The sequence below is a fragment of the Thamnophis elegans genome, chromosome 2, assembly GCF_009769535.1.
Source record: "Thamnophis elegans isolate rThaEle1 chromosome 2, rThaEle1.pri, whole genome shotgun sequence".
NCBI lineage: Eukaryota > Metazoa > Chordata > Lepidosauria > Squamata > Colubridae > Thamnophis > Thamnophis elegans.
Window position 1 is genome coordinate 156,671,559 of NC_045542.1, and position 25,733 is coordinate 156,697,291.

Consider the following 25,733-nt stretch of genomic DNA (forward strand, 5'->3'; position numbering starts at 1 on the left):
CCCCGCCCTCTTCACCAAAATGGCTGTGCATAGCCCTTAGGAGGCTTCCAAAGTGCTCCTGGGGGCAGGTGAGGGCAGATATGAGCTAAAACGGGCCGTTTTTCGCTCATTTTTGCTCCCCCAGCCCCCAGGAGCACTCTATAAGCCCCTTAAAGGCTGTGCATGCCCTTTTTGGGGGGATACAAAAATGGGCAAGTTTTTGAGAGAAACGGGCTGTTTTTGGGTGGTCTGCAGACTGCAAAAACTTTTTTAAAAAATTTGTCTCTTCAAAGTCTCGGTGCATCTTATACTCTGGTGCATCTTATACTCAAAAAAATACCGCAATTTAAAATCCATCATTCTACACTGAGGAAGATTATTCAGAAGAGGAAACATTCAAGACAGTTGCCAATCTTCCCAGGACTGGACATTCAAGAAAATTAACCACAACGCCAGACAGTTCAATGCCCAGAGATATTGGTAAAAAAAGGGGGTTATATCCCAGACTCTATGTCAGCCTGTGCTTCACTTACTTGCTTTCGGCTGCCATGGCAACGGGGGGGGGGGCATGGTATTTGGGTTGGGAATAAATGGTGCAGGAGTGATAGTCAAAAAGGGAGTTTTGTTCTCACCTTCTTCCTAACATGTTATTGGCCGATGTTTGGACCTGGTCAAGGCCAACCGTCCTGCATACCAACCTGATGATGGTTCTAGGAGATGCAACCCCCATGACACATAAGGGAGTTGCAGATTGGGCAATGGGGTGGGGGTTGTTGGAGGGAGGGGGCTGGGCAATGTTTGATATGTATGATTTTGCGCTTTTCTGACTCAGACCTTGTTTTACTTTCGCAGCTATCTTTTCATAACCAGTAAAAGTATTTTAATTCCACAAACAATGGAGTTAGGAGTTTTCTTTCTTGGTTATTGAGGGAGGCATGCCTGACATTAAGCAAGGTCTCAGCTCGCACCCATCCTGGAGTTAAGTTTCCGTGGGGGGGAGCACCCAAATGTCTAACCCCTGCAGCAAGCAGGAGAAGATAATGACAAGGGTCACAAACAGCCGAAAACCAGAGGATGACTGGCAGGCAGCTGAAAGAGAGGCTCTCATGATGACCCATGCTTCACACCTTCTTCAGGAGGCTTGGGAGCGATGACACGTCCGTGTAAGTCTTGATAAAAGGGAAAGTGAATTAGCCAAGCAGGCGGAGGGAGGAGCAGAAGACCTGGTTAGCTCTGAAATGTCCCTGAGAACAGCTACCGGAGCTGGGCAAGAGGGAGGGGCCCCAGCCACAGCAGCAGGTCATGCTCCCCCAAGGAGGAGGGAAACCCCCAAAGGCACCAAATGCTCAGATCCTCCACATGGAGTGAAGTACAGAGGGGATCCCAAAGAACTGGGGGTTTTTTTACTGCAAGTTTGGAATTACCTGCAGGAGTTTGGGGAGGTTTTTTGTCGGAAGTTGCCAAAGTGAGAAGTGTTACTATGGCTTTGGAAGGAAAAGCGGCTGCCTGGATGGTAGCCTTGCATAATGATGTTTCCCCCCTGCTGAGGGATTACAAGGGGTTTATGACTGCCTTCATGACCCCCCCCCCGCCCCTAAATCAAAAGGCGAAAAACAGGATGAAACCCTTAACCCAGGAGGGGAGGCCTGAGGCTGAGTACACACAGGAGTTTCGTGAGCTGTTGGTGTGCATGCGGGGGAGGTCTGAGGAGGCACCAAAAGCAGGAAAGGAGGGGCACTGGGAACCCAACTGCTACGCTAGACATCTCCCAAAACTGACCCCGGCTGTTAGGGAGGAACCTGACTGGCAATTAGAGAGACGCTGTGAAACTGCCCTGGAAAGCGTGGAAGGTGCTGATGTCCTTTAGGAACCTTCCTCTTCTGTGAAACTGATTCAGATGAGGACCACTCAGTGAATCCCCAATCGGGCCCCATGACCATTCCAGTAGGACTTAAAGTGCCCTCTATTGGATCCATAAAGAACTCTCTGACAAATTGAAAGACAAAGAAGATAAGAATAAAATGTGGAAAGGGGAGGACTTAACTAAGGCATTATGCAAACACAAATAGTAGAACAAATATCAGCAAATAGCCCGAGCATGTAAAGAAGAAGCGCGGAAAGCTAAGGCTCACAATGAAGAAAGGCTTGCTACAAAAGTAAAAAATAACAAAAAAGCTTCTTCAACATGTTAAAAACAAGAAAAAGATTAAGGAAATAATTGGTCCATTGCTGGGAAAAAGTGGCAAGAAAGTGACAAGCAACAGGAAGAAAGCAGAACTATTTAACTCATGTTTTGCATCTGTCTTTACACAAAGGGATAAAACAGTCTAACCTATCAAAAACAGCACCACAAAAATCAGATTAGGAACACAAGTTGAAATAGGAAGGAAAATGGTAAGTGAGCACATGTCTACCCTAGACGAGTTCAAATCGCCAGGACCGGATGGATTACACCCCAGGGTTCTGAAGGAACTGGCAGACGAGATCCCAGAACCACTGAAGTATATCTTTCAGAGATCCTGGAGCACTGGGGAATTACCAGAGGACTGGAAAAGAGCTTATGTGGTTCCCATCTTCAAAAAAGGGGAAATAAACAGATCCAGGAAACTACAGACCTATCAGCCTGACCTCAATACCAGGAAAGATTCTGGAAAAGATAATCAAACAATGAATTAGCAAACACCTAGAAGCAAACAAAGTAATAGCCAAAAGCCAACATGTGTTTCTCAAAAACAGATCATGCCAGACTAATCTTATTGCATTCTTTGATAATGTGACAAAATTAGTGGACCAGAGGAATGCCGTCGATATTGTTTACTTGGACTTCAGTAAGGCATTTGGTAAGGTAGACCATAACCTACTACTAGATAAAGTAGAAGAATGTGGGTTAGATAGCATCACCACCAGATGGATTTGTAACTGGCTGACCAACCACACTCAACATGTAGTCCTCAATGGAACTGCATCTTCATGGAGGGAAGTATGCAGTGGAGTACCCCAAGGCTCTGTTTTGGGCCCAGTACTCTTCTACATCTTCATCAATGATTTGGATGAGGGAATAAATGGGGAACTCATCAAATTTGCAGATGACACCAAGCTGGCAGGAATAGCCAACACTCCAGAAGACAGGCTTAAGATACAGAAGGATCTTGACAAACTTGAACATTGGGCACTATCTAATAAAATGAAATTCAATGGTGAAAAAAGTAAGGTTCTACATTTAGACAACAAAAACGAAATGCTCAGGTACAGTATAGGTGGTACCTTGCTCAACAGTAGTAACTGTGAAAGGGATCTTTGAGTCCTAATGGACAACCATTTAAATATGAGCCAGCAGTGTGCAGCAGCTGCCAAAAAACACCAACACACTTCTAGGCTGCATAAACAGAGGGATAGAATCAAGATCACGTGAAGTGTTAATACCACTTTATAATGCCTTGGTAAGGCCACACTTGGAATACTACATTCAGTTTTGGTCACCACGATGTAGAAAAGATGTGGAGACTCTAGAAAGAGTGCAGAGAAGAGCAACAAAGATGATTAGGGGACTGGAGACTAAAACATATGAAGAAGGGTTGCAGGAACTGGGGATGTCTAGTTAAATAGAAAGAAGGACTAGGGGAGACATGATAGCAGTGTTCCAAAATCTCAGGGGTTGTCACAAAGAAGAGGGAGTCAAACTATTTTCCCAGGCACCTGAGGGTAGAACAAGAAGCAATGGGTGGAAACTAATCAAGGAGGGAAGCAACTTAGAACTGAGGAGAAATTTCCTGACAGTTAGAACAATTAATCAGTGGAACAGCTTCCCTCCAGAAGTTGTGAATGCCCCAACACGGGAAGTCTTTAAGAAGATGTTGGATAGCCATTTGTGTGAAATGGTATAGAGTTTCCTGCCTAGGCAGGGGGTTGGACTACAAGACCTCCAAGGTCCCTTCCAACTCTGCTATTGTATTGTATTGTATTGTATTGTATTGTAATGCTGAGGGTAAATTGCAACCATGCGCTTACATCTCACGTAAGCTTACAGAGATAGAAAGGAGATGGGCCCTATGGGAAAAGGAAGCTTTTGCTGTCAGGTGGGCTTTGATGACCTAGCAACACTTCCTAGAGGGAACGAAACACCCTTTAGAAGTATGGACTGATCATAAAAATTTAGAAGTGTTGAAGACCCCGCGTAAGCTGTCACCTAAACAAGTGCATTGGGCACAGCACTTCAACCATTTCAACTTTACCCTCAAGTATATCCCCTGGGGGGGAAGAACTTTATCGCTGATGCCTTGTCCAGGCTTCCCCAGTACAACAGCTCTAGTTAAATGTGGTTCATCCAGTCATTCCAGCTTAATATCTGGCTGTCCCAATGGTTACTAGGAGCCAAAGCCCAGTGGACTTAGATGTGACTATGGACCTAATGAACAAACTCAAAGAGGGCCTTGACTCCGATGACTGGTTCAAGAAACATTCTGATGAATGCACCATGAAAGATGGACTGGCTTAGGTAGGAGCTAAACTATATGTTCCTGCCAATCTGAAACCTGTCATACTTCAACGGGCCAATGATTCAAAAATGGCAGGCCATTTTGTATTTGTAAAGACTTTGCATTTGATTAAAAGGCAATTTTAGTGGCCTTCATTGAAAAAAAACATGGAGTCCTACATAGCCAGTTGTCCTGTCTGTGCGGCCACAAAAAGGCCACCAGGGAAGCCCCAAGTTCTTCTCCAAAATGTTGCCTGTCCTGGGACCCCATGAAAAGAGATATTGATGGACTTTATTGTCGAGTTATCAGAAAGTCTGGGGAATATCATTATTTGAGTTATCACCTATCTGTTTTCCAAACAGGTTCATTTTGTGCCTCTCTCCAAGATCCCATCAGTAAAGTCATTGGCTAAATTGTTTATTTTACATGTATATAGGTTACATGGAGTGCCTGAACACATTATTTTGGACAGGGGGTTCCAATTCCCCTTCCTCTTTTGGAAGGAATTCCTGAAATTGATTGGCTCCACCCAGGGGCTAAGCTCTACCCACCATCCTCAAACTAATGGAGCTTGCGAACAGAATAACTTGGTTTTGGAGCAGTACATCTGATGTTTCATCAATTATCAACAGGATAATTGGGCTGAACTGTTACCATATGCAGAGGTGGCATACAATAATTCTGTACACAGTAGTACCGGCATGACCCCTTTTAAAGTTGTGTTTGGACAGGACTTTGTGACAATTCCTGAATTGCCTCAAAAGAAACTGCAAATTGTTCCTGGGGGCGTGGCCTGTTGCCGAGGAGGGCTCAACCGAGCTCCTCTCAGGGATCTGGTCTGTATATCTAAATAAGATCATAGATATCACCCCTTTTTGGCTAAGAAAGGGGCAGGGAGTAGCTCTGTATGCTAGGGTCTATTCGTAATCCACAGCCTTTTTCTTTTTTTTTGGCTGTGGACAGAGATTAGATCCAGCGGGAGCGGAGCTTTTATCTCCAGCCAGTTCTTCTCAGCTGCCTTTTTGGCAGCCCCAGACAGGCTAGCCCCCCCCCCAGGACAAAGCAAAGTTTTTTCAAGCTAGGTTAATATGGGCGGGTCCCACTCCTGTGAGATTTATGCTTTTATTACTATCTTAAATACCAGCACCATTTGTCTTAGAGACTTCTTTGTCTAAACGGATCCAAAATGGCGATTTCTCTCCGTTGGTGATTGATAGCGGATGTACTTAGCCGGTTTTACCTTCCTGCAGACCGCTCCTTAACAAAATAAACTCTTTTTCTTTGGAAACAGAGGGGAGCAAAAGCGCTGCTTATTTGTTTATTTATTATGGCACCCAGGTCAAAGAAGCGTCTTGCTACAAATGTGCCTAAAGAATCTAAAGAATTTTTACTGGAGCCACAGCCTTTGTCTCCTATGCCCTCTACTGGAGAATTTTTAACACAGGAATATTTCTTTAAAATGTTTAATGATTTTAAACAAGAAATCAAGGAATTTGTATTGGAACTATATGATGATTTAAAGTCTAAAATTAACCAAATGAAGGCGAATACGTTCGCAGCCGTGTCTGCCCTGTCAGATTATTCTGCTGAAATAGAGAATAAATTGGAAAGCTTGGAGAAGGCTAATTTTAATTTGACTACTAATATTCAAATATTACAACAAAAAATTAGAGACACTGAAGAACAGCTCGTGATGATAAATTTTAATAGGAAGGCATTTGCAATAAGAGTTAGAGGATTCCGTGAAAAGGAGCAAGAGAATCTGAAACAGACCTTTGCTGAAGCCTTCAGCCATGCGGTGGGAAGCCCGGGACTTAACTTTGATTGGCAGATTCGGAAAATCTATCGCCAGAACTCATTGGTAGCGGAACAGCGACAGCTCCCGAGGGACATAATTATATATTTCTCCACAAAAGAATCCAGAAACGCGATTGTGCAAAAGTTTCATAATAACAGTCTCCGAGTTGATGACCAGGACCTGATTGTCTTCAAAGATATACCTTTCCAGATGTTGAGAGCAAGAAGGGACTACGCCTTTTTAACTAAAGAGCTTAGGAGTCAACAGATTCGATACAAATGGGAGGCCCCTGCCGGCATTACGGTCACATTTGAGAATCAAAGATTTCGTCTTAACTCTGTTTCGGAGGCCCGAGATTTCTATTGTAGGACTTTGAAGGCGGGACTTCCTGACTTACTTGGAAGAGAGGAGAGACAAGCGGAAGGAGAAGGCAAGCGGCAGGCCGCGTGGCTTCAAGATGGAGGGGGTAGCCTTTCCTCCCTCGTAGAAGCAGAAAAACGGAGATCGAGAATTTAGACATTTTAAAATATTTGCCAAAGTTGTGGACCGAATGGGGGTTTGCGACCTCTCTCCGGTAGAAAAAGCGGATTAATTCTTATTAGAAGGGAAAGTTGGGTGAAATTACTTTGAGCTAGATCTTAAACTAACGTCAGCATAAATTTGATAGTGGTAAACATCAGACAAGCAAGGGATGAGGGTAAAATATATGCGGAATGATTTACGTTGTTTAAAGCTTATTAGAAGAGAAAGCCGGTTGGGATTATCTTAAGATAGATGTAAAATGAATGCGGAATGAATTATGTTGTTTAAATTTTGTTAGAAGGGACTACTTTAAAACAGAAGGTTAACTGACTTTTGTTGAAAGTATTATTTGAATATGTGGAATGATCCATGCTATTTAATTCTTATTAGAAGGGAAAGTTGGTTGAAATTACTTTGAGCTAGATCTTAAACAAATGTCTGCATAAATTTGATAGTGGTAAATATCAGACAAGCAAGGGATGAGGGTAAAATGCATGCGGAATGATTTACGTTATTTAAATTCTATTAGAAGAGAAAGTCGGTTGGGATTATCTTAAGATAGAAACTGATTTTTGTGTAAAGTAATACTTGATCTACGCTGCTTAAACTTTACTAAGAAGGGGAAGCTTGGTTAGATTATTTTGAATTATTGTTTGAAAAGGAGGTTAAGAAAGATTATTTACGCTGTTTAAATTTTATTAGAAGGGAAAGTTTGATTATTCTTCTGTAAAGTAATATTTGAATATGTGGCATGAACCACGTTGCTTAAATTTTATCGGAAGGGATCATTTTTGGTTAGATTGTATATTGATGCCTACACAAATTTGTATAAATGTTTATCTGAATATAAGGTTTAGGAAGAGGAACGGGAGAGTCTACAGAAGGTTGGGGTAAATAACAAAGAAGTAAGAGACGAGAATAAAATATAGATAGAATGACTTATACTATTTAAGCATAGATAAAGATGGGGGGCTGAGATCAACACAAAGAGTGGTTTCTTTTTTTTTTCTTTTCTCTTTTCTTTTCTTTCTTTTTTTCTTGTTTTTCTCTCTTTTGACATATTACTTTTATTTTTAATCCATACGTATACAAGATACTTTAGACAGAAGGTAGTGCCAGGTGTGGGCCCTGGGAAGTCGGGAGGATTAGGGATGGGGATTTGTGGGGTGGGGGTGGGGGGGTGTTAACATAGTCTCAATAAGAACAAGAATGTATTTATATACGGTGGTTTTTTTTTCTTTTCTCTCTTTTTTCTTTCTTTATATATTTTTTTCCCTTGGTTTATTTTACTTTTATCAGATTAAACAACACTCGAATAAAGGCATACACCAAGGAGGGAGGTAGAGGGAAAGAAGAGGGAGGAGCAAGGAAGGAGTAAGGGGAATGTAAGGAGGGCGTGTGGGGAGTAAGGGGAGAAGGAAGGTTTGAGGGGAAAGGGAAGTAGGAGGGGAGTGTTAGAGGGAGAAAGGAAAGTTGGAGGGGGTAGATGGGGTGTATGGAGGATGGAAGTGTTAGGTGGGGTTGTGAATGATGAGTTGTGTTTCCTTTTTATTTTATTTCTTTTTTTTTTCTTTTCTTATAGCAAATACCCTGTATATAAGTGATTGCAAATGGAATGTGAAAATGAATAAAATATATTTAAAAAAAAAAAAAAAGAAACTGCAAATTTAATCCTTGTCTGAATGGAGTGATCAACTTCAGCAATTTTGGCCCATAACCCGCAAAGCATTAGATGCGGCTCACCAGACTCACAAAAAACAGGCAGATAAGGGTTAAACGTAAAGAGTACCATGTTGGGGATAGAGTGTTTTTGTCCACCAAGTTCCTACAAACCACCCAAAAATCGAAGAAGCTGGGGCCAAAGTACTTAGGTCCGTTACCCATTGTAAAAATCATAAATTCTGTGTTGGTGAAGTTGGAGCTGCTGAACAACCTTAGAAGAATTTATCCTGTATTTCATGTGAACCTGTTGAAACCAGAGGACACTTATTCCTGGCTAGGTCAATCTTCACATCTGCTGCCAGCTTGTACCAGTGTTGCAGGTTGCATGGGGCCCCTCTGTTAACACAGTTGTGGTATATATCTTGGTTCAGGCCATCCATAAAACTGTCCATTAAAGCCTCCTCGGACCACTCCCACATAAGCAATGACAGCTCACGAAAGTCTTGGATGTACTCAACTACTGGACTTCTTCCCTGAGTAAGAGTTTTCATCTTGGCTTTCGCCTTACGCTCGACTAGCGGATCATCAAAGTGCTTCCTCAGGGCGGCCATAAACACATTGTAATTCCTCAGCAGGAGGGAGTCATCATTATGCAAGGCGACCATCCAAGCTGCCGCCTATTCTCCAATGCTATCGTCACAGCTTTCACCTTTCTTTCCTTGTTGGGGAAATCTTCTCCAAACTGTTGCATGAAATTCCAGACCTGGACCAGGAATAATCCCAGTTCTGTGGGGTCCCCTCCAAATTTCACACCAAGAGGAGGAACTTTTGCCATTCGGCGTCTTCAGGGGGCTCCCCCCCTTGGAGGGGCTCGTGTGGCTGCTGCTGCTGCTGGGGCTCTCCGATCCTGATCAGCTCTGCTGTCTGCCCCCAGGGTCCCCCCTCCCCGCAGGGTGAGACAGGTCCTCTGCACGTTTCTCTTCTTGATCAGGAAAATCAGCTTCCCTCTCAGCCTGGCGCTTACAAAAACATTTCTCCCAATTGGAAGAATTTCATAGTGTGGGACATCATGAGATCCTCTTCTTCGGCTTCCTGCCAGGCAGCTGCAGGTCGCCAGTGTCGGCTGGTGGTAACTCCAACAGGGATTTCCTCAGGATCATATCTCTGCCCCACTCCCAACGACCACCAAGGGAGAACGGATCTTTCCTCCAAATCCAGTTCCTCTGTCTGCTCTGTTTCCAAGGGGCATGAGGATCTGGCAGCCCCCATGTTCTCCTCCTGGTCACTGCCTGGGTTGGACATTTCTATGAAAGTTTTGTTTTAATTGCACTCCCCTCGGAAGGTGTTAGCTCCGGGATGAGCGCGATCCGAGACCTTGCTTATTGTCAGGCGTGCCTCCTTCAGTAACCAAGAAAGAAATCTCTCAACTCCATTGTTTGTGGAATTAAAAGTACTTTTATTCCCACCCCAAATACCATGCCACCCTCCTTGTTTCCATGGCAGCTGAAAGCAAGCAAGCAAGCGAAGCAGAGGCTGACATCTGCAAGGGATTGATAAAGTCATACAGAAAAGAATTATTTCTAGTTATTGCTGCTAAGAGTGTCTCTACATATTATTGAGTCATATTTTTTTCACACACTTCTCCATTTTTTAAAATAAAATGATGACCTGATGTAATATGTCACGTGTTGTTGTTGTTCATCAGTGGTTGTATTTACCTACTTTTAAGAACTACTAAGTTCTTAACTATGTCATGATTTCTACTATGTCCTGATAAGTAAAATCATAAAAGTCAAGGAGACTTTTTTACATGACTGTATATCTGGAAGTCCTGGGGATAGAGTATACATTTCCAGATACACTCAGAGAGAAATACAAATACACACACCTACAACATGGAGAAAATCCATGTCTTTCAAGCCTGAAAAATATCTCTGGCTAGTCAAACCTTTTGTGCTAATGTTAATCACACATTTGATGAATTTCATGATTGCTCATATGTTGAGATGGCAAGGCTGAAGTTTAGGCCTCAACAGGTTTCTGCTAGTCTGAAATGAAAGTAAAGAAATGTATAAATATTTGTCTTGCACTATGCTCAGGGTTCCTTCCTCCTTAGGAGGGACCCGTCACTTCTTACGTTGAAGGCCCATCTAATACCACAACATATTTGCCTACAAAAAAATCAGGCAAAGTCTTCAAATCAGTCAGTTTCTCAGCTGGACACAAAATGGGAGATTAGAAATGAAATTCAAACCATCTCTACACTCATCATTTTGGGTCACGTGGGTTTTCTCGTGTGCAATAAGGATGGAACATTTCCTGAAGCACTGATCACACTCAGGGCACATAAATGGTTTCTCCCCTGATTTGTATAAGGACATGATTTCCCACAGAGCTCTTTCCCACAGTCATAAGGGAAAGTCTCATAAGGTGTCTCATAAGATGGGAACGGTGATTGAAATTTTCTCCCACAATCGGGACATCCAAAGTGTGATAGGAAAATTCCAACAGGGAAACAAACGCAACAACACAAGCAAAAATTCTTACTTTAAGATAAGAGGTTTATTGTTTCTAATAATTTGGAACATTAGAAATGAATAGATAATAGCAATAATACACTGCATTAATATATTAATGCAGAGAGCCAATGAGAAATAGCAAGTCCTACAAGCACTGCTATAAATCAAAGAATCCCGAGCCGATCTTGAACCTTATCTTTTATACTATTCTTCTAACCACATCCTTGCTTCACAACCTCACAAACTGTCACTCTCTGTGAACATCAGTGTAACATTACTTTCAATTCTTTATTTCCAACAGTTTCATTCTTCCTATTTTAAACGAATGCATACAAGTGCATATTTTGCAAAAACATATTTCAGAGTTAGCAACGGTTCAGCAGGATTACAAATATTTCTGGTAAATTTTGAAATCATCCGAGCTGAAAACTTTGGTTCATATCACTTTCTTCTGGGGCCTTCTATTATCCATAGGACTTATTGAATCTAATACATCAATAGGCTATATTTCTTGATTCTCACAAAATAGCAATAACAATAGCAGTTAGACTTATATAGGATTTCTTTCCTCTGTGAACCTTGTTTGTCACCAGTCTAGAATTGTTATTGAAATTTTCCTCACAATCAAGACATTTAAACAGTTTCTTTCTTGTGTGTGTCCTCAGGTGTTTCAGAAGTCTGGAATTTTGACTGAAACATTTCACATTCAGGACATTCAAAGGGTTTGTCTCCAGTGTGTATAAACATATGATTTAGAAGGCTAGTCATACTACTGACATATTTCCCACAGACACTCATATGGTTTCTCTCCTGTGTGAGTTCTCTGGTGTGCCAACAGGCTGGAGTTCTGACTGAAACTTTTTCTGCAATTAGGACATTCAAAGGGTTTCTCTCTGGTGTGACACCAGGCTGGAATTGGTACTGAAACGTTTCCGAAAATCGGAACATTCAAAGGGTTTTTCTCCTGTGTGAGTTCTCTGGTGTGTCACCAGGTTTGAATTCTGACTGTAACCTTTCCCACAATCAGGACATTCAAAGGGTTTCTCTCCAGTGTGTATAAGCATATGATTTAGAAGGCTAGTCATACTGCTGAGCTCTTTCCCACAGTCTGGACACTCATATGGTTTCTCTCCTGTGTGAGTTCTCTGGTGTGTCACCAGGGTGGAATTCTGACTGAAACTTTTCCCGCAATCAGAACATTCAAAGGGTTTTTCTCCTGTGTGAGTTCTCTGGTGTGCCACCAGGCTGGAGTTCTGACTGAAACTTTTTCCACAATCAGGACATTCAAAGGGTTTTTCTCCTGTGTGAGTTCTCTGGTGTTTCACCAGGGTGGAATTCTGACTGAAACTTTTCCCGCAATCAGAACATTCAAAGGGTTTTTCTCCTATGTGAGTTCTCTGGTGTGCCACCAGGCTGGAGTTCCGACTGAAACTTTTTCTGCAATTAGTACATTCAAAGGGTTTTTCTCCTGTGTGAATCCACTGGTGTGTCACCAGGCTGGAATTCTGAGTGAAGCTTTTCCCACAATTAGGACATTCAAACGGTTTCTCTCTTGTGTGAGCACTCTGATGTTTAATCAGTTGGGAATTCTGACTGAAACATTTCCCACAGTCAGGACACTCAAATGGTTTCTCCCCTGTGTGTATAAGCATATGATTTAGAAGGCTAGTCATACTACTGAGATCTTTCCCACAGTCTGGACACTCATATGGTTTCTCTCCTGTATGAGTTCTCTGGTGTGTCACCAGGTTGGAATTCTGACTGAAACTTTTTCCGCAATCAGAACATTCAAAGGGTTTTTCTCCTGTGTGAGTTCTCTGGTGTGCCACCAGGCTGGAGTTCTGACTGAAACTTTTTCTGCAATTAGGGCATTCAAAGGGTTTTTCTCCTGTGTGAGTTCTCTGGTGTTTCACCAGGGTGGAGTTCTGACTGAAACTTTTCCCGCAATCAGAACATTCAAAGGGTTTTTCTCCTGTGTGAGTTCTCTGGTGTTTCACCAGGCTGGAATTCTGACTGAAACTTTTTCCGCAATCAGAACATTCAAAGGGTTTTTCTCCTGTGTGAGTTCTCCTGTGCGTCACCAGGGTGATATTCTGACTGAAACTTTTCCCGCAATCAGAACATTCAAAGGGTTTTTCTCCTGTGTGAGTTCTTTGGTGTGCCACCAGGCTAGAGTTCCGACTGAAACTTTTTCCGCAATGATGACATTCAAAGGGTTTTTCTCCTGTGTGAGTTCTCTGGTGTCTCACGAATTTGGAATTTTGACTGAAACATTTCCCACAATCAGGACATTGAAACAGTTTCTCTCCCGTGTGAATCCTCCGGTGTTGAACCAGGGTCGAATTGGTACTGAAACTTTTCTCACAATCAGGACATTCAAACGGTTTCTTCTTGGTATGAGTCCATGTTGCCATGCTTGCTAAAGAATTTACTGCATTGGGAGCACTTGAAGGGCTTTTTTTCTTGTGTGGATCCTTCCCTGAATCACAACAGAGTTGTTCTGACCAAAGGTTTTGCCACATTCTCCAGTTTTCTCCAGTTTGGATTCCTCTCAGGCATAAACAGCTATGAGTTGCAAGTTGTATCTTTTGCACAACAGGCACGTCTATGGAGCTTTTCCACAACTCATATTCCTGAGGAGATCAAAATTATGGAAGATCCCTTGTTTAGTGGTGCTTTGATTTAGTGGTGAGATTCTTCCTCCCAGAGTGAGGCTTGCCCCACTTTCTGCCCAGTAACTTCTAGATATTTCCCTTTTTTGCTCAATAGAACAATAATCGCCCTTGAGTTTTCATGTAACATATACTTGAGTTTTGCATAATCTACTTTCTCCAGGTAGAAATCTCTTCTTTATTTTCTCTTTTTTCTTTCTTACCTGCCTAGGAAGGTGAAGAATTGTGTGTTTTTCTGGAGGAAGTGGAAAACATTTTGATTTCTGGACTGATTTGTTTTCCTTTTCAATGTTGCTTGTTTTCCTCAATTGTTCAGCGTGCTCATATTGCCATCCTCTTTGTCTGTAGGATTCAAATAAAAGTGTATAATTGTGCATAAAATGGTTGCAGAAGATGAGAAAAAAAGAAAAAAGCTTATGTTACAATGAAAAAACAAACATGCCACAGAGCTACAATAAATTTATATTAATCATTATTCATTTGACACACGGAAGACTACCCAGATCCATTTAATGATGAAATTCGCTTGTTGACTGGGTCAATCAATGAATTCTTAGCAGCGCAAAGGGTTGTTTTCAAATACAGTCCAGTGAAAAAGAAACTACACCCTCTTTGATTTCTATGGTTTTACTTATCAAGACATAATAAATATCATTGCAACAGAAGAGAAGAGAATAACAGAATTGGAAGGGACCTTGGAGGTTTTCTAATCCAAGCCCTGCTAAAGCAGGAGACCATATACATGTGATTGTCACTTCTGGTTTGCTTGTAGGACCGGTTTTTGGCCTCCCGAGGCTTCAGGGAAGCCTCCTGAAGGTTCCGGAGGTTGAAAATCGGAGCTATGGACAAACTGGAAGTTCCCATTTCCTGAATGTGACTTCCGGTTTGTCCATAGATCCATTTTTTGCCCTCTGGAGGCTTCATCGGCCCTACAGGGAACCCGGAAGTCATCATTCCCAAACTTCCGGGTTCCCCATAGGTCCTTTTTCACCCTCCAGAGGCTTCAGGGAAGCTCCTGAAGCCTCCGGAGGGCCTCGGGGGGGTGGGGGGAGAGGCTGTTTTCACCCTCCTCAGGCTCCTAGAAAGCCTCTGGAGCCTGGGGAGGGCGAAAAAACTGTGCCAAAAGCGATGGGTGGTTTGCTGGTTGCCTGCACATGCGCGGGGGTGTTCCGCGCATTGAAATATGGGTGTGTGCATGCCCGCACATGATCCCCACTGCTCTACTCTCACTTTTGGCACGGGAGCCAAAAAAGGTTAGCCATCACTGCCCTATACCGTTTCAGAGAAGTCACTCTCTTGTGTCTTTTGAAAAGCCTCCAGTGATGGAGCACCACAGTGACAGCCAAGCCCTGCTAATAAAGTGCCCTCAATCTATTGATGTGATTGCTGCTGCAAACTCTGACCTATCAATTGATCATTAGCATCATAAGACGAACCTTTTTTCCTCAAAAAAGAGGCTGAAAATCTGGGTGCATCTTATACACCGAATATAAAACTTTTTTGCCTTCTGAAGCCCCACCCCTTCACCAAAATGGCCATGCATACCCTTGTGGAAGCTTTCAGAGAGCTCCTGGGGGCTGGGGAGGGCAGAAATAAGCCAAAAATGGCCCATTTTTGCTCCCCCACCAGCAGCACTCTAGAAGGCTATGTATGCAGGTTTTTTTGACGAAAACCTTTTGTGAAAAACAAACCATTTTTTACTCGTTTTTGCCACCCCCGGAGCACTCTGCAAGCCCCCCCCCCCCAGGCTGTCCTTGCCTTTTGTTTGAAAAAAAAGGGCTCATTTTCGCGAAAAAAGAACTGTTTTGGGGAGGTTTGCAGAGTGCAAAAACTTTTTTTTTCCTTTTCAAAAGCTCTTTAACTGATTGATGAGAATTACATTGATCAAGTGCTGTGCCAGCAGAAACAAGGTGCTTCAGATTGTCAGCTGTTTCCTTCTCGGGCACATGGATAAATACACCTGGAAACATCTACGTACCTTTCTCCCTACCTACCTACTGTATTTCTCTCTTTCTCCCTATCTCTCGATCTACCTACCTACCTACTCTCCCTACTGATCTATTGTATTTTTCTCTTTCTATTTCTCTCTATCCGTCTACCCACCCACCTACCTACCTACCTACCTATACACACTCTCTCCCTACCTATCTACTTTATTTCTCTCTCTTTATTCCTCTACCTACCTACCTACCTACCTACCTACCTACACTCTCTCTCCCCACCTATCTACTGTATTTCGCTTTCTATTTCTCTCTCTCTATCCCTCTACCTACCTACCTACTCTCTCTCTCCCTACCTACTGTATTTCTCTCTCTTTCTCTCCCTCTCTATAACTCTATCTACCTACCTACTTTTTTTAATTTGCCCCTTCAAAACCTTGGTGTGTCTTATACTCCGGTGTGTCTTATTCTCCAAAAAATACGGTAGTTGCCAATCTTCCCAGGAGTCAACATCCAAGAAAATTCACCCCAAGGCCAGACGGTGCAATGGCCAGAGCAATTTTTTTTAAAAAAGGTTATATATCAGGCTCTACTGGCTTCAGTTAGCATGTTAAATATCTAAATTCATGACAGTGCAATTAGAAAAAACTGAACAACTATGATTCATTTGGAAGGGTTGCTCTTCTCTCTAAAAAGGTCATAGCAACATGGCTGAGGTTTGCAAAGTTGCACCTGGACAAATCACAGGACTTCTGGAACACTGTCCTTTGCACAGACCAGACCAAAGTGGAGATGTTTGGCCGTAATGCACAGTGACATGTTTGACAAAAATCAAACACAACATATCAGTACAAGCAACAAACAGCTGTTCAATCTCCCCTGAAAACCCTCCAGTGATGGCAGCACCAACAACCTCCGGAGGGAAGCCATTCCCAAAGAATCAACCTTAATTAATACAATAGCAGAGTTGGAAGGGACCTTGGAGGTCTCCTAGTCCAACCCCCTGCTAAGGCAGGAAACCCTATACCCTTCCAGACAAATGGCTATACAACATCATCTTAAAGACTTCCAGTGTTGGGGCATTCACAACTTTTGGAAGGAAGCTGTTCCACTGATCAATTGTTCTAACTGTCAGGAAATGTCTCCTCAGTTCTAAGTTGCTTCCCTCCTTGATTAGTTTTCACCCATTGCTTCTTGTTCTACCCTCAGGTGCCTTGCAAAATAGTTGAACTCCCTCTTCTTTATGGCAACCCCTGAGATATTGGAAGACTGCTATCATGTCTCCCCTTGTCCTTCTTTCTATTAAACTAGACATACCCAGTTCCTGCAACCGTTCTTCATATGTTTTAGTCTCCAGTCCCCTAATTTAAAAGGTTTTCTCAATCTTCCCACCAGAAGGAAAATTGCAGCCACCAGTTTCACAGCGTGCAGCACCAGTGGGCTTAAATTCGGGGAGGGGAGGAACCTGCAGCTGCAGCAGCTGAGATGCTTCAGCCCAGTTGCTTCTCTGCTTCCAGGCCGTGGAGGGAACTGAACAGCCCGACTTGCTCCAGGACTCTCCTCCCACCGGCCCTCCACTCACCTTCCAGCTGCTGGCTTCGATCCTTGGAGGAGCAGAAGAGGCGCCCTTCACACCTCCTTCCTCCCATGAGTCATCCGGAAGAGGAAGTTCCTCTGCGCTTCTCTCCTCCTATCCTTTCTAGCAATGGTTTAAAACTCCTTTTTTAAGCGCAAGCATGGTGTAGATGGCTTTCTGGGCACAGATATTACCTGACCGCCATCTAGCGACAGGAGATGGAAACACACACTTGTCCAATCTCCATCAAGGTATTTGGAAGATGTTTTCAGTGATTCCATGGCAGCAGGTCCTTTTCGATTCCTCGAATCTCTCTTTGATCAGTTTCCATCCATTGTATCCTAAAAGGTCCTTAAAAATCCTGTCCTTAGAATTTGGGTGGGGGAAGGCAAATTTTAATCCCATCAACTGGAGCTGAAGGTTTTTTCTTTGTGAATAGGCTGGCCTGGATTTCTTAATGGGCACAAAATCTCTGAAGATACTTTTCTCCATTTCTCCTTTGGGTAAATATAATATTCTGCCTCTCTTTAATATTCCCCAAAACATTTTATTCTCGGGGTGGGTGGGTTTGTGATTACTTCTCACAGTACACCGACACACATAACCATGCCAACTTACAATATCTGTTGTAGCTGTGGTCATTAAGCAAATCACCATGTTCCGTTCAGTGCAATGTACCATGACTGTGACTTACAACTTCCTGTCATTTTTGTTTCTTGGAGGCCAATTGTGAAGGTTCCAAATGGTGATTCCATGACTGTGGGACACAGCAACTATCGTAATTGCAAGCCAGTGCCACCCGCAAATAACTATGTTGGCCACAACTTTGAGAAACACTTGTAAGTCTACTTTTTCAGTACCAGTGTAATTGTGAAGGCTGAGTAGTAAGCTCTATAAAACTGAAGAACCCAAAAAGTGCTTGATAGCTGCTATTTAAAAAAAATCCTAGTTTAAACACAGTTGTGTCAGGATTATAAATGGATAGTGCACCACTACAAAATCTTACGTTTTGTTTGCTAGGTATGGAAGTTAAAAAAATCACAGAAGACAGCAGTGGCATTATCAGCTCCATATTGTTTCCAAGAAAAGAACATATATACAAAATCACAAGTTAACCCTAATATGAAGGAGAACCAGTTTTAAAGCATGTACCACCAATGGAATGAAATCTCGGGAGTGGAGAAATATGTAGTGTAGAAAGTTAGCACTGACTCCTCTCCTAGAATAATGAGGTCTCTTAAATGAGATTATCAAAAATATTCCAACATCAAGTTGATTCCTACCCGTTTTATATCTTTGTAATGTAGAACACCCACGATATGTAAGCTGCAGTTCTGCTTTAGGTCAGGGCTGTTCAGTGGACTGGCAATTCTTTTGTGGAATCCAGTGTGCAGAGTGTATCAAGCTTCAAATGGCGTTTTTGCTGTTGCAAGTATTATCATGCACATCTGTATTAACAATCTTTCTTCCAACCCTTTGAAATGCCTTTTGGAAACATTTCTCTCAGCATATATAGACAGTCATCTCCTCTTCCCAAGCCCCCCTTTTCTAGCCCTGCTAGTTATGTGATTTCCTCTCTTTGACCTAATGAAAACTTCTGTGTATGCAAAGTTACAGATGCACAAGACATTTAGCATGGGTGCCCTTGGAAGCATCTCTGGCCAGCACGAATGAAGTTGGCTTCCTTTAGTCTCTCACCCATTGAAACTCTTTGATCCTAAATCCTTGGCAGCGACCACTCCAAAAAGATTTTTACAATTTCTACAAAAATAAATACAGGTAATCCTTGGGTTACAAGTGTTCTCTTAGCAAATGTTCAAAGTTACACGATAAGCCCCCACTTCCCCCCAGCATCATTTACAAACAAATCCCGAAATTATGAATACTGGAGCACCACAGCTGTTGTTCATCCTTACGAACGACCGCAGAGGCTCTGTTATATTCACCCCTATTCTCCCACCCCCAGCTGAGTCTTCACAGGCATTTTTCCTGTGGAGAGTGACTTACCTTGCAAAGATCTCTCTGCTGTGCTTTATTTGCCAGCATTCACAGAGGACAGAGTCCTAACGTACTGCGAGATCACGCAAGGTCAGTAGTCTTGAGTAATCTGACACTTTAGGGATCTATTCTCTGTGAATTGAGGCATGGACGTTTGCAAATGGAGGGAAGACTTCAGTCTTTCAGGCCTTCCCTCTATTTGCCGTTTCCTTGCCAAGGCCTGCTGGGAGATTGCATTTGTCACTGGCTTAAAAACTTCTCTTGTTTCTTTTGAGGATTTTGTGATATCCCCGAGATCAGCAAGACGTATTCTTAGGTTTAGGTTTATTCGATTTATATGCCGCCCTTCTCACAAGGACTCAGGGCGGCGTACAACATTAAACACATAATACAAAAGTTAAAAAAAAACTTTAAAATAAACTTTAAAAAAATACTGAAATTCTTCCTGTTCACCATCTCTTCAGGACAGTTTAGGTCCATTTGGACCACCCAGTGGCAAAAGTATTGGCTATGGTCTCAGATCATTGAGACCACACAACCATCTCGTCGCGACATTGGCTCCTCCCTGGAAGATTGCATTCCTATAGGGCGTCAGCAGCCCTTTCCAAACTGCCTTTGTTGGCACCAACTGAGCTTGGGAGGAGTGGGTGTGTCCCTCCGAGGTCCTGTTCCTACAGGCAAAGGCTTTTTCCAAAGGGCTGCCAAAGCCTACAGGAACGCAATCCTCAAGTGATTTGCCAATGAGAAAGCAACCCTAAGAAATCGCGTACAGCCTCTCAGGGCTGCTTTCTTGGCGCCAGATGCCTTGTCAAGCTGATCTGGAGCAAGAAAACAATGAACGTGTGGGCGAAAGCAGGGAGTGATGTCGTTCAATGTACAAGATTCAATCCCACAACTTCTCAAGTTTCGGATGGAAAGGGCAGGATCCATTACATCCGTAACCTGAGAACTACCCATATCCAGCAAGTTCTGCTGCTAATGACCAGATAGGCATTATCACACTTAACATGTTGCCATTTTTTCCTTCCTCCTTCCCGTTTAATACCATTACATATTTGCCTACAAAAAAGTAGGCAAATTCTTTGTAGTCAAATTAAATAGTCAGTTTCTCAGTTGGATTTAGAGAGGGACTTTAGAAATGAAATTCAAACCTTTTCTACACTCATCACTTGGGGCCTCATGTGGATTTTCTTGTGTGCAATAAGGGTGGATTTTCTCCTGAAGCACCATCCACATTCGGGGCACTCAAATGGTTTCTCCCCTATGTGTATAAGCATATGATTTAGAAGGCCAGTCCTAATAGTGAAATCTTTCCCACATTCTGGACACTCATATGGTTTCTCTCCTGTGTGAGTTCTCTGGTGTTTCACCAGGCTGGAATTCTGACTGAAACTTTTTCCGCAATGAGGACATTCAAAGGGTTTTTCTCCTGTGTGAGTTCTCTGGTGTGTCACCAGGTTGGAATTGTTACTGAAACTTTTCCCACAATCAGGACATTCAAAGGGTTTCTCTCCTGTGTGAGTCCTCTGGTGTCTCATCAGGCTGGAATTCCAACTGAAACTTTTCCCACAATCAGGACATTGAAAGGGTTTCTCTCCTGTGTGAGTCCTCTGGTGTGTCATCAGGATGGAATTCTGACTAAAACTTTTACCACAATCAGGACATTTAAAGGGTTTCTCTCCTGTGTGAGTCCTCTGGTGTCTCACCAGGCTGGATTTATCACATAAACATTTCCCGCATTCAGGACATTCAAACAGTTTCTCCTTGGTGTGAGTCCACATTGCCATACTTGCTAAAGCATTTATTGCATTGGGAGCACTTTTAGGGCTTCTGTCCTGTGTGGGTCCTTCCATGAAACAAAACGGAGTTGTTGTGACCAAAGGTTTTGCTACATTCAGAGTATTCGTATGGTTTTTCTCCAGTCTGGATCCTCTCATGCATAATCAACTGTGATTAGCAAGTTGTATCTTTCCCACAACTGGCATGGCTAAGGAGCTTTTCCACAACTCATATTCCTGAAGAGATCAAAAATATGGATGGTCCCTTGTTTGGTGGTGTTTTGTTTCAAGCCGTTTTCTTAATCCATGTCTTTCAAGCCTGAAAAAATAATTAAAATGGTTACAGTCAAACCTTCTGCACTAATGTTAATTGGGAACCTGATGAATTTGATGATTGCTCATGTTTTCAGATGGCAAGGCTGAAGTTCAGGCCTCAACAGGCTTCTGGGGCCATGGAAACTTTCATTGGAAAGTTTTTGTTCAGATAAAGAAAAGCATTGGCTTCTCAACAGACACACTTGATTTTACTGAGCCACACCTGTCAATCTGCATGACACTAACTTTACAGATGTGAGGACTTTAATGGATGAAATGATGCTGAAAGCCTCTGCAAGATTTGAAGCAACAGCTGAAGCCATGAGCTCAAAGTAAGGGGAGTAAATACTTTCCACAACCCCTTTGGTGACATCCCAATTGAAGTAGTCTTCACTTACTGACTGCAGCTGGGCCTGGAATCTGTGTCACTAAGCGACCCAATCATGAAGCATGATGTCACAGGACAGAGCCAAGTTACATCTACACCTTTAATGTATTTTAATATGTATGTATCTTTTATGTCTCTAAGCCCCTCCATAGTTATGTCATGGTAAGGTTGGTGGCCAATAAATTTTATAAATGAATACAACTGAATAATAAAAACATTCCAAATGTTCATTTTTTAAGACATGTGCTGTGTTAAGCACAGTTGAAGCTGGTGAATACAGGGAGGGGGGCACCAATAGGAAACACGGTGCTTGTTAGTTAGAAATGGAAGTAAAACAAAACAACCCAGAAAAGACCAGAGGAAAATTAGTCCGACCTTGTTGCCCAGAAAACATCAGGTCCATAACAGAATAATTGAGTTTGGGGGGACCTTGGAGGTCTTCTAGTCCATCCTCTGTTCAGGTAGGAGACCCTATTCGATTCTGAACAATTGGCTGTCCAATCTCCTCTTAAAACCCTCCAGTGAAGGGAGCAACCACAACTTCTGGAGGGAAGCCACTCCCAAAGAATCCTCCTTAATTTAAAAGAGATTTTTAAAATCTTCCCACCAGGAGGAAAATTGAAGCCACCAGTTTCACAGCGTGCAGCCCCAGTGGGCTTAAATTCGGGGAGGGAAGGAACCTGCAGCAGCAGCAGCTGAGATGCTTCAGCCCAGTTGCTTCTCTGCTTCCAGGCCGTGGAGGGAACCGAACAGCCCGACTTGCTCCAGGACTCTCCTCCCACCGGCCCTCCACTCACCCTCCAGCTGCGGCTTCGATCCTGGGAAGAGCACAAAAGCCGCTCTGCACACCTCCTTCCTCCCATAAGCGATCCAAGAGGAAGTTTCCCCTGAGCTTCTTCTCTACTCTCATTCTTTCTAGCAATGATGTACTCGATGGTTTTTTCAAGCTGAAGCAGGGCTGACACTACTGAATTGATGCCTTTCTAGGCACAGATGTTGCCTGACCGCCCTCAAGCGACAGGAGGTGGGAAAACATGCTTGTCCAATCTCCACCAAGGCGTTTTGGAAGATGTTGTAGTGATTATATGGCAGCCGGGCTTTTTCGATTCCTAGCGACCCACCTTTGCAACTGAGCCCCGTGAAGTAGTGACACGTGACGCTACTTAGCTTCGTTTTTAGCGCCTTTGGGTCAGTCTGTAATGTCTGGCCTTGCAGTTTCCATTGAAAGGGTTTTTGGAGTGGTTTCCCCCCCTTTCCTGCTTCCTAAACTTGAGAGGACTGGCTAAAGTTCAACAGATGGTTTTGCTCTTCAGGTGGGGCTGGAACTGAGTGTTTCTCTGTCTCTAACCTGGTGCCTTCACCACTACACCCTTTTTTCTACGTGTTTCACTTTTCTTCTTTATAACTGCTATTCTAATAGAAAATCCTTCATAAAAGTTATTGCAGTACATTCTTGATTAAAATATCTTTTCACTGATATATAATTTTATGGTATTCCCCCCCCCCCAAAAAAAAGTGTTATTAGCCATCAAACCTCAAAAATAAACTTTTCCCAAAAGGTTTCCACAATTCTGGCCACTACTGTAGGTTGTGATCTACATTATCAAATTCTTTACTGAAATCTAAGTATATGATATCCACAGCATTTTGCTGGTCCACTAATTAGTCATTTTGTCAAACAATTAAATAAGGTTTGTTTGGCATAATGTTTTAAACCAACCCTACTGGTTACTGGTTATAATTTTGTTTCCTTCTAGGTGTTCACAGATTTATTGTCTGGATATGTTTTCCAAGATGTTACCAGGTATTAATGTCAGGCTGATCTGTCTGTAAGTTCCTGGATTTGTTTTTTCCCCCTTTTTTGAAGATGGTGTTAAATGGAAAAAGGTTTCCTCTGCGGATTCGGATTTCCCGGCTGGGAGAGCGTCACTGGCTGAGTGAATGAATTTAGGATCAAAGCAAGCTGCGTTTGAAAGCAAGTTGTCTTTATTATTTCAGGAAAGCAAGACCAACAGTGATGTTGATCAGTGTTCCTGGGTGAGCTGACCCAGTCATACAGTAGTATGTACAGTAAGTATATTTTTATACCATTTTCCTCCTTGAAGTCCTTTTGTTTTCTTTGTACTATTATTTGTGTCTCTTTGCTAACGGTTCTAATCCTGTCTTGTGTTTTGTTATTCCTCTGCCTTAAAGTACTTCCCATGGGGCAGGGATGAGCTCTAGTGTCTTCTACTGTATTTCCTATTTTTACATCTTCGCCCTGAGCTAATCAGTCTTTGTTGTCACTCTGACCTTTTCCTCTCTTAACGGTAACTTCTTCCTGCACTTCCTAGGTCTTTTGTATTATTTTGTACTCTGCAGCTATTTCTAATTGTCCTGATATCCCAATAATTATTCTCAGGAGGTTTGTTAATGTATCCTGGCTTTGTTATTCTAGTGACTTCCAGTTTGGTTATGGGCTGTACTGGTCTTCCTAATGGAACACTTGGTGAAGTTCCCTTCCCACAGAGGTTAAAAAAATCACAGAAGACAGCAGTGGCATTATCAGTTCCATATTGTTTCCAATTGAAGAAAGTTAGCAACACCCCCCCCCCTTTAGAAGAATGATATATGTTAGGAAATATTAAAAAGGCAGAATATTATATTTTCCCTAAGGGAGAAACATGTTTATAAAGAAAGATTCTCAAACCCTCAGCTCTCTGCCCCAAGGAGAAACAAAGGACCAACTTTTAGAAATGCATATTTGGTAATCCATTCAAGACAGGAATAGAACCCCAAGGAAGTCAGCATCTAGGATTAATTACTTTTTTAAAAAAAAATTATTTTATCAATTTCATATATACATTCGCAATTATATGATCTCATAACTGTTATTAATAATATGTACTTATAACAATTTTTTCCCTACAGTTGACAATCTACTTGAAATTGCTTTCTTACCATCCCATAAATCCATCTTATCTTACAACGGTCCTACTTCTTCTTCCCTCCCTCCCTCTTTCCTTCCCTCATTTCTTCTCTCCTACTCTCCTTCCTTCCCTCCTTTCTTCCCTCCCTCCTTCCCCCCCTCCTTTCTTCTCTCCTTCCCTCCTTCCTTCCCTCCTTCCTTCCTTCCCTCCTTCTCTCTTTCCTTTCCCCCTTCCTTCCCTCCTTCCTTCCCCCTTCCTTCTCTCCTTCCTTCCCTCCTTCCTTCCCTCCTTTCTTCTCTCCTTCCCTCCTTTCTTCTCTCCTTCCTTCCCTCCTTCCTTCCCTCCTTGCTTCCCTCCCTCCTTCCTTCCCCCTTCCTTCTCTTTCTTCTCTCCTTCCTTCCTTCCTCCTCTCCTTTCCCTTCTTTCCTTCCCCTTCCTCCCCTTTACCCTTTCCCTCTTCTTCCCTTTCCTCCCCTCTTTCCTACTCTTACATTCCCTCCAATTCTTCCTCTGCCTTTCCCTTTCTCCTATTCCTCTCCTTTCTCCTCTCCTTCCTATCTTTCTTTCTACTCCTCCCTCCATCCACTCTATCTGTTGTTGTGTTTACATATTCTCCTCTTCAGGGGATGGCCTGGTTCTCTTTTTTTTCCCTTATTTGAAAGTTATATATAAAAAAAGGCAAGATTTACAAAATACAAGATACAAAAAGAGATAAAACTCTTTACATATTTTCATCTCCCATAGCTCATCTCGCTTTACTTAGTATAAGACTAGGTTGCTAATTCCCTGCAGGTAGTTTTAACGAATTTCCTATCAGCTTTTCAAGTTTTTCCAACGTTGTGGTCTAATGGTATTACTCGTCGGTGAAGTCTCACCTCTAATACATTTCTACTCTCATTTGTCACTCTGTCTTTGTGTATTGTATATTTGAGTTGTTGCTTAGATCATTTTAAGTTAGTCAACTATCTCCTTTTATATCTTAATCCTCACTGTCTCATCAAGCCATTTGTATAATTTCTCCCAGACTTTGTAGAAGTCTGTGTCTTCTTTTTCGTTAATCCGCATTGTCAATCTTTTCATTTCCGCAATTTCTAAGATTTTATTCATCACCATTGTACTAGTGGAGGCATTTTCACTCTTCCAGCACTGCGCGTAAGCGATCCTTGCTGCCGTCAAGATATGGACAAGAAGGTATTGATTGG

General features: G+C 42.5%; 1 protein-coding gene across 1 annotated transcript in view; it reads right to left on the minus strand.

Moving 5' to 3' along the window:
- The window catches only part of LOC116502431, a 154,694-nt gene that overhangs the window by 27,830 nt on the left and 101,131 nt on the right, over nucleotides 1-25,733 (minus strand). Inside the window, 2 exon segments of the mRNA XM_032208326.1 lie at nucleotides 11,852-13,267; nucleotides 20,323-20,819. Of these exon segments, the coding sequence (XP_032064217.1) occupies nucleotides 11,852-13,267; nucleotides 20,323-20,819 (1,913 nt within the window).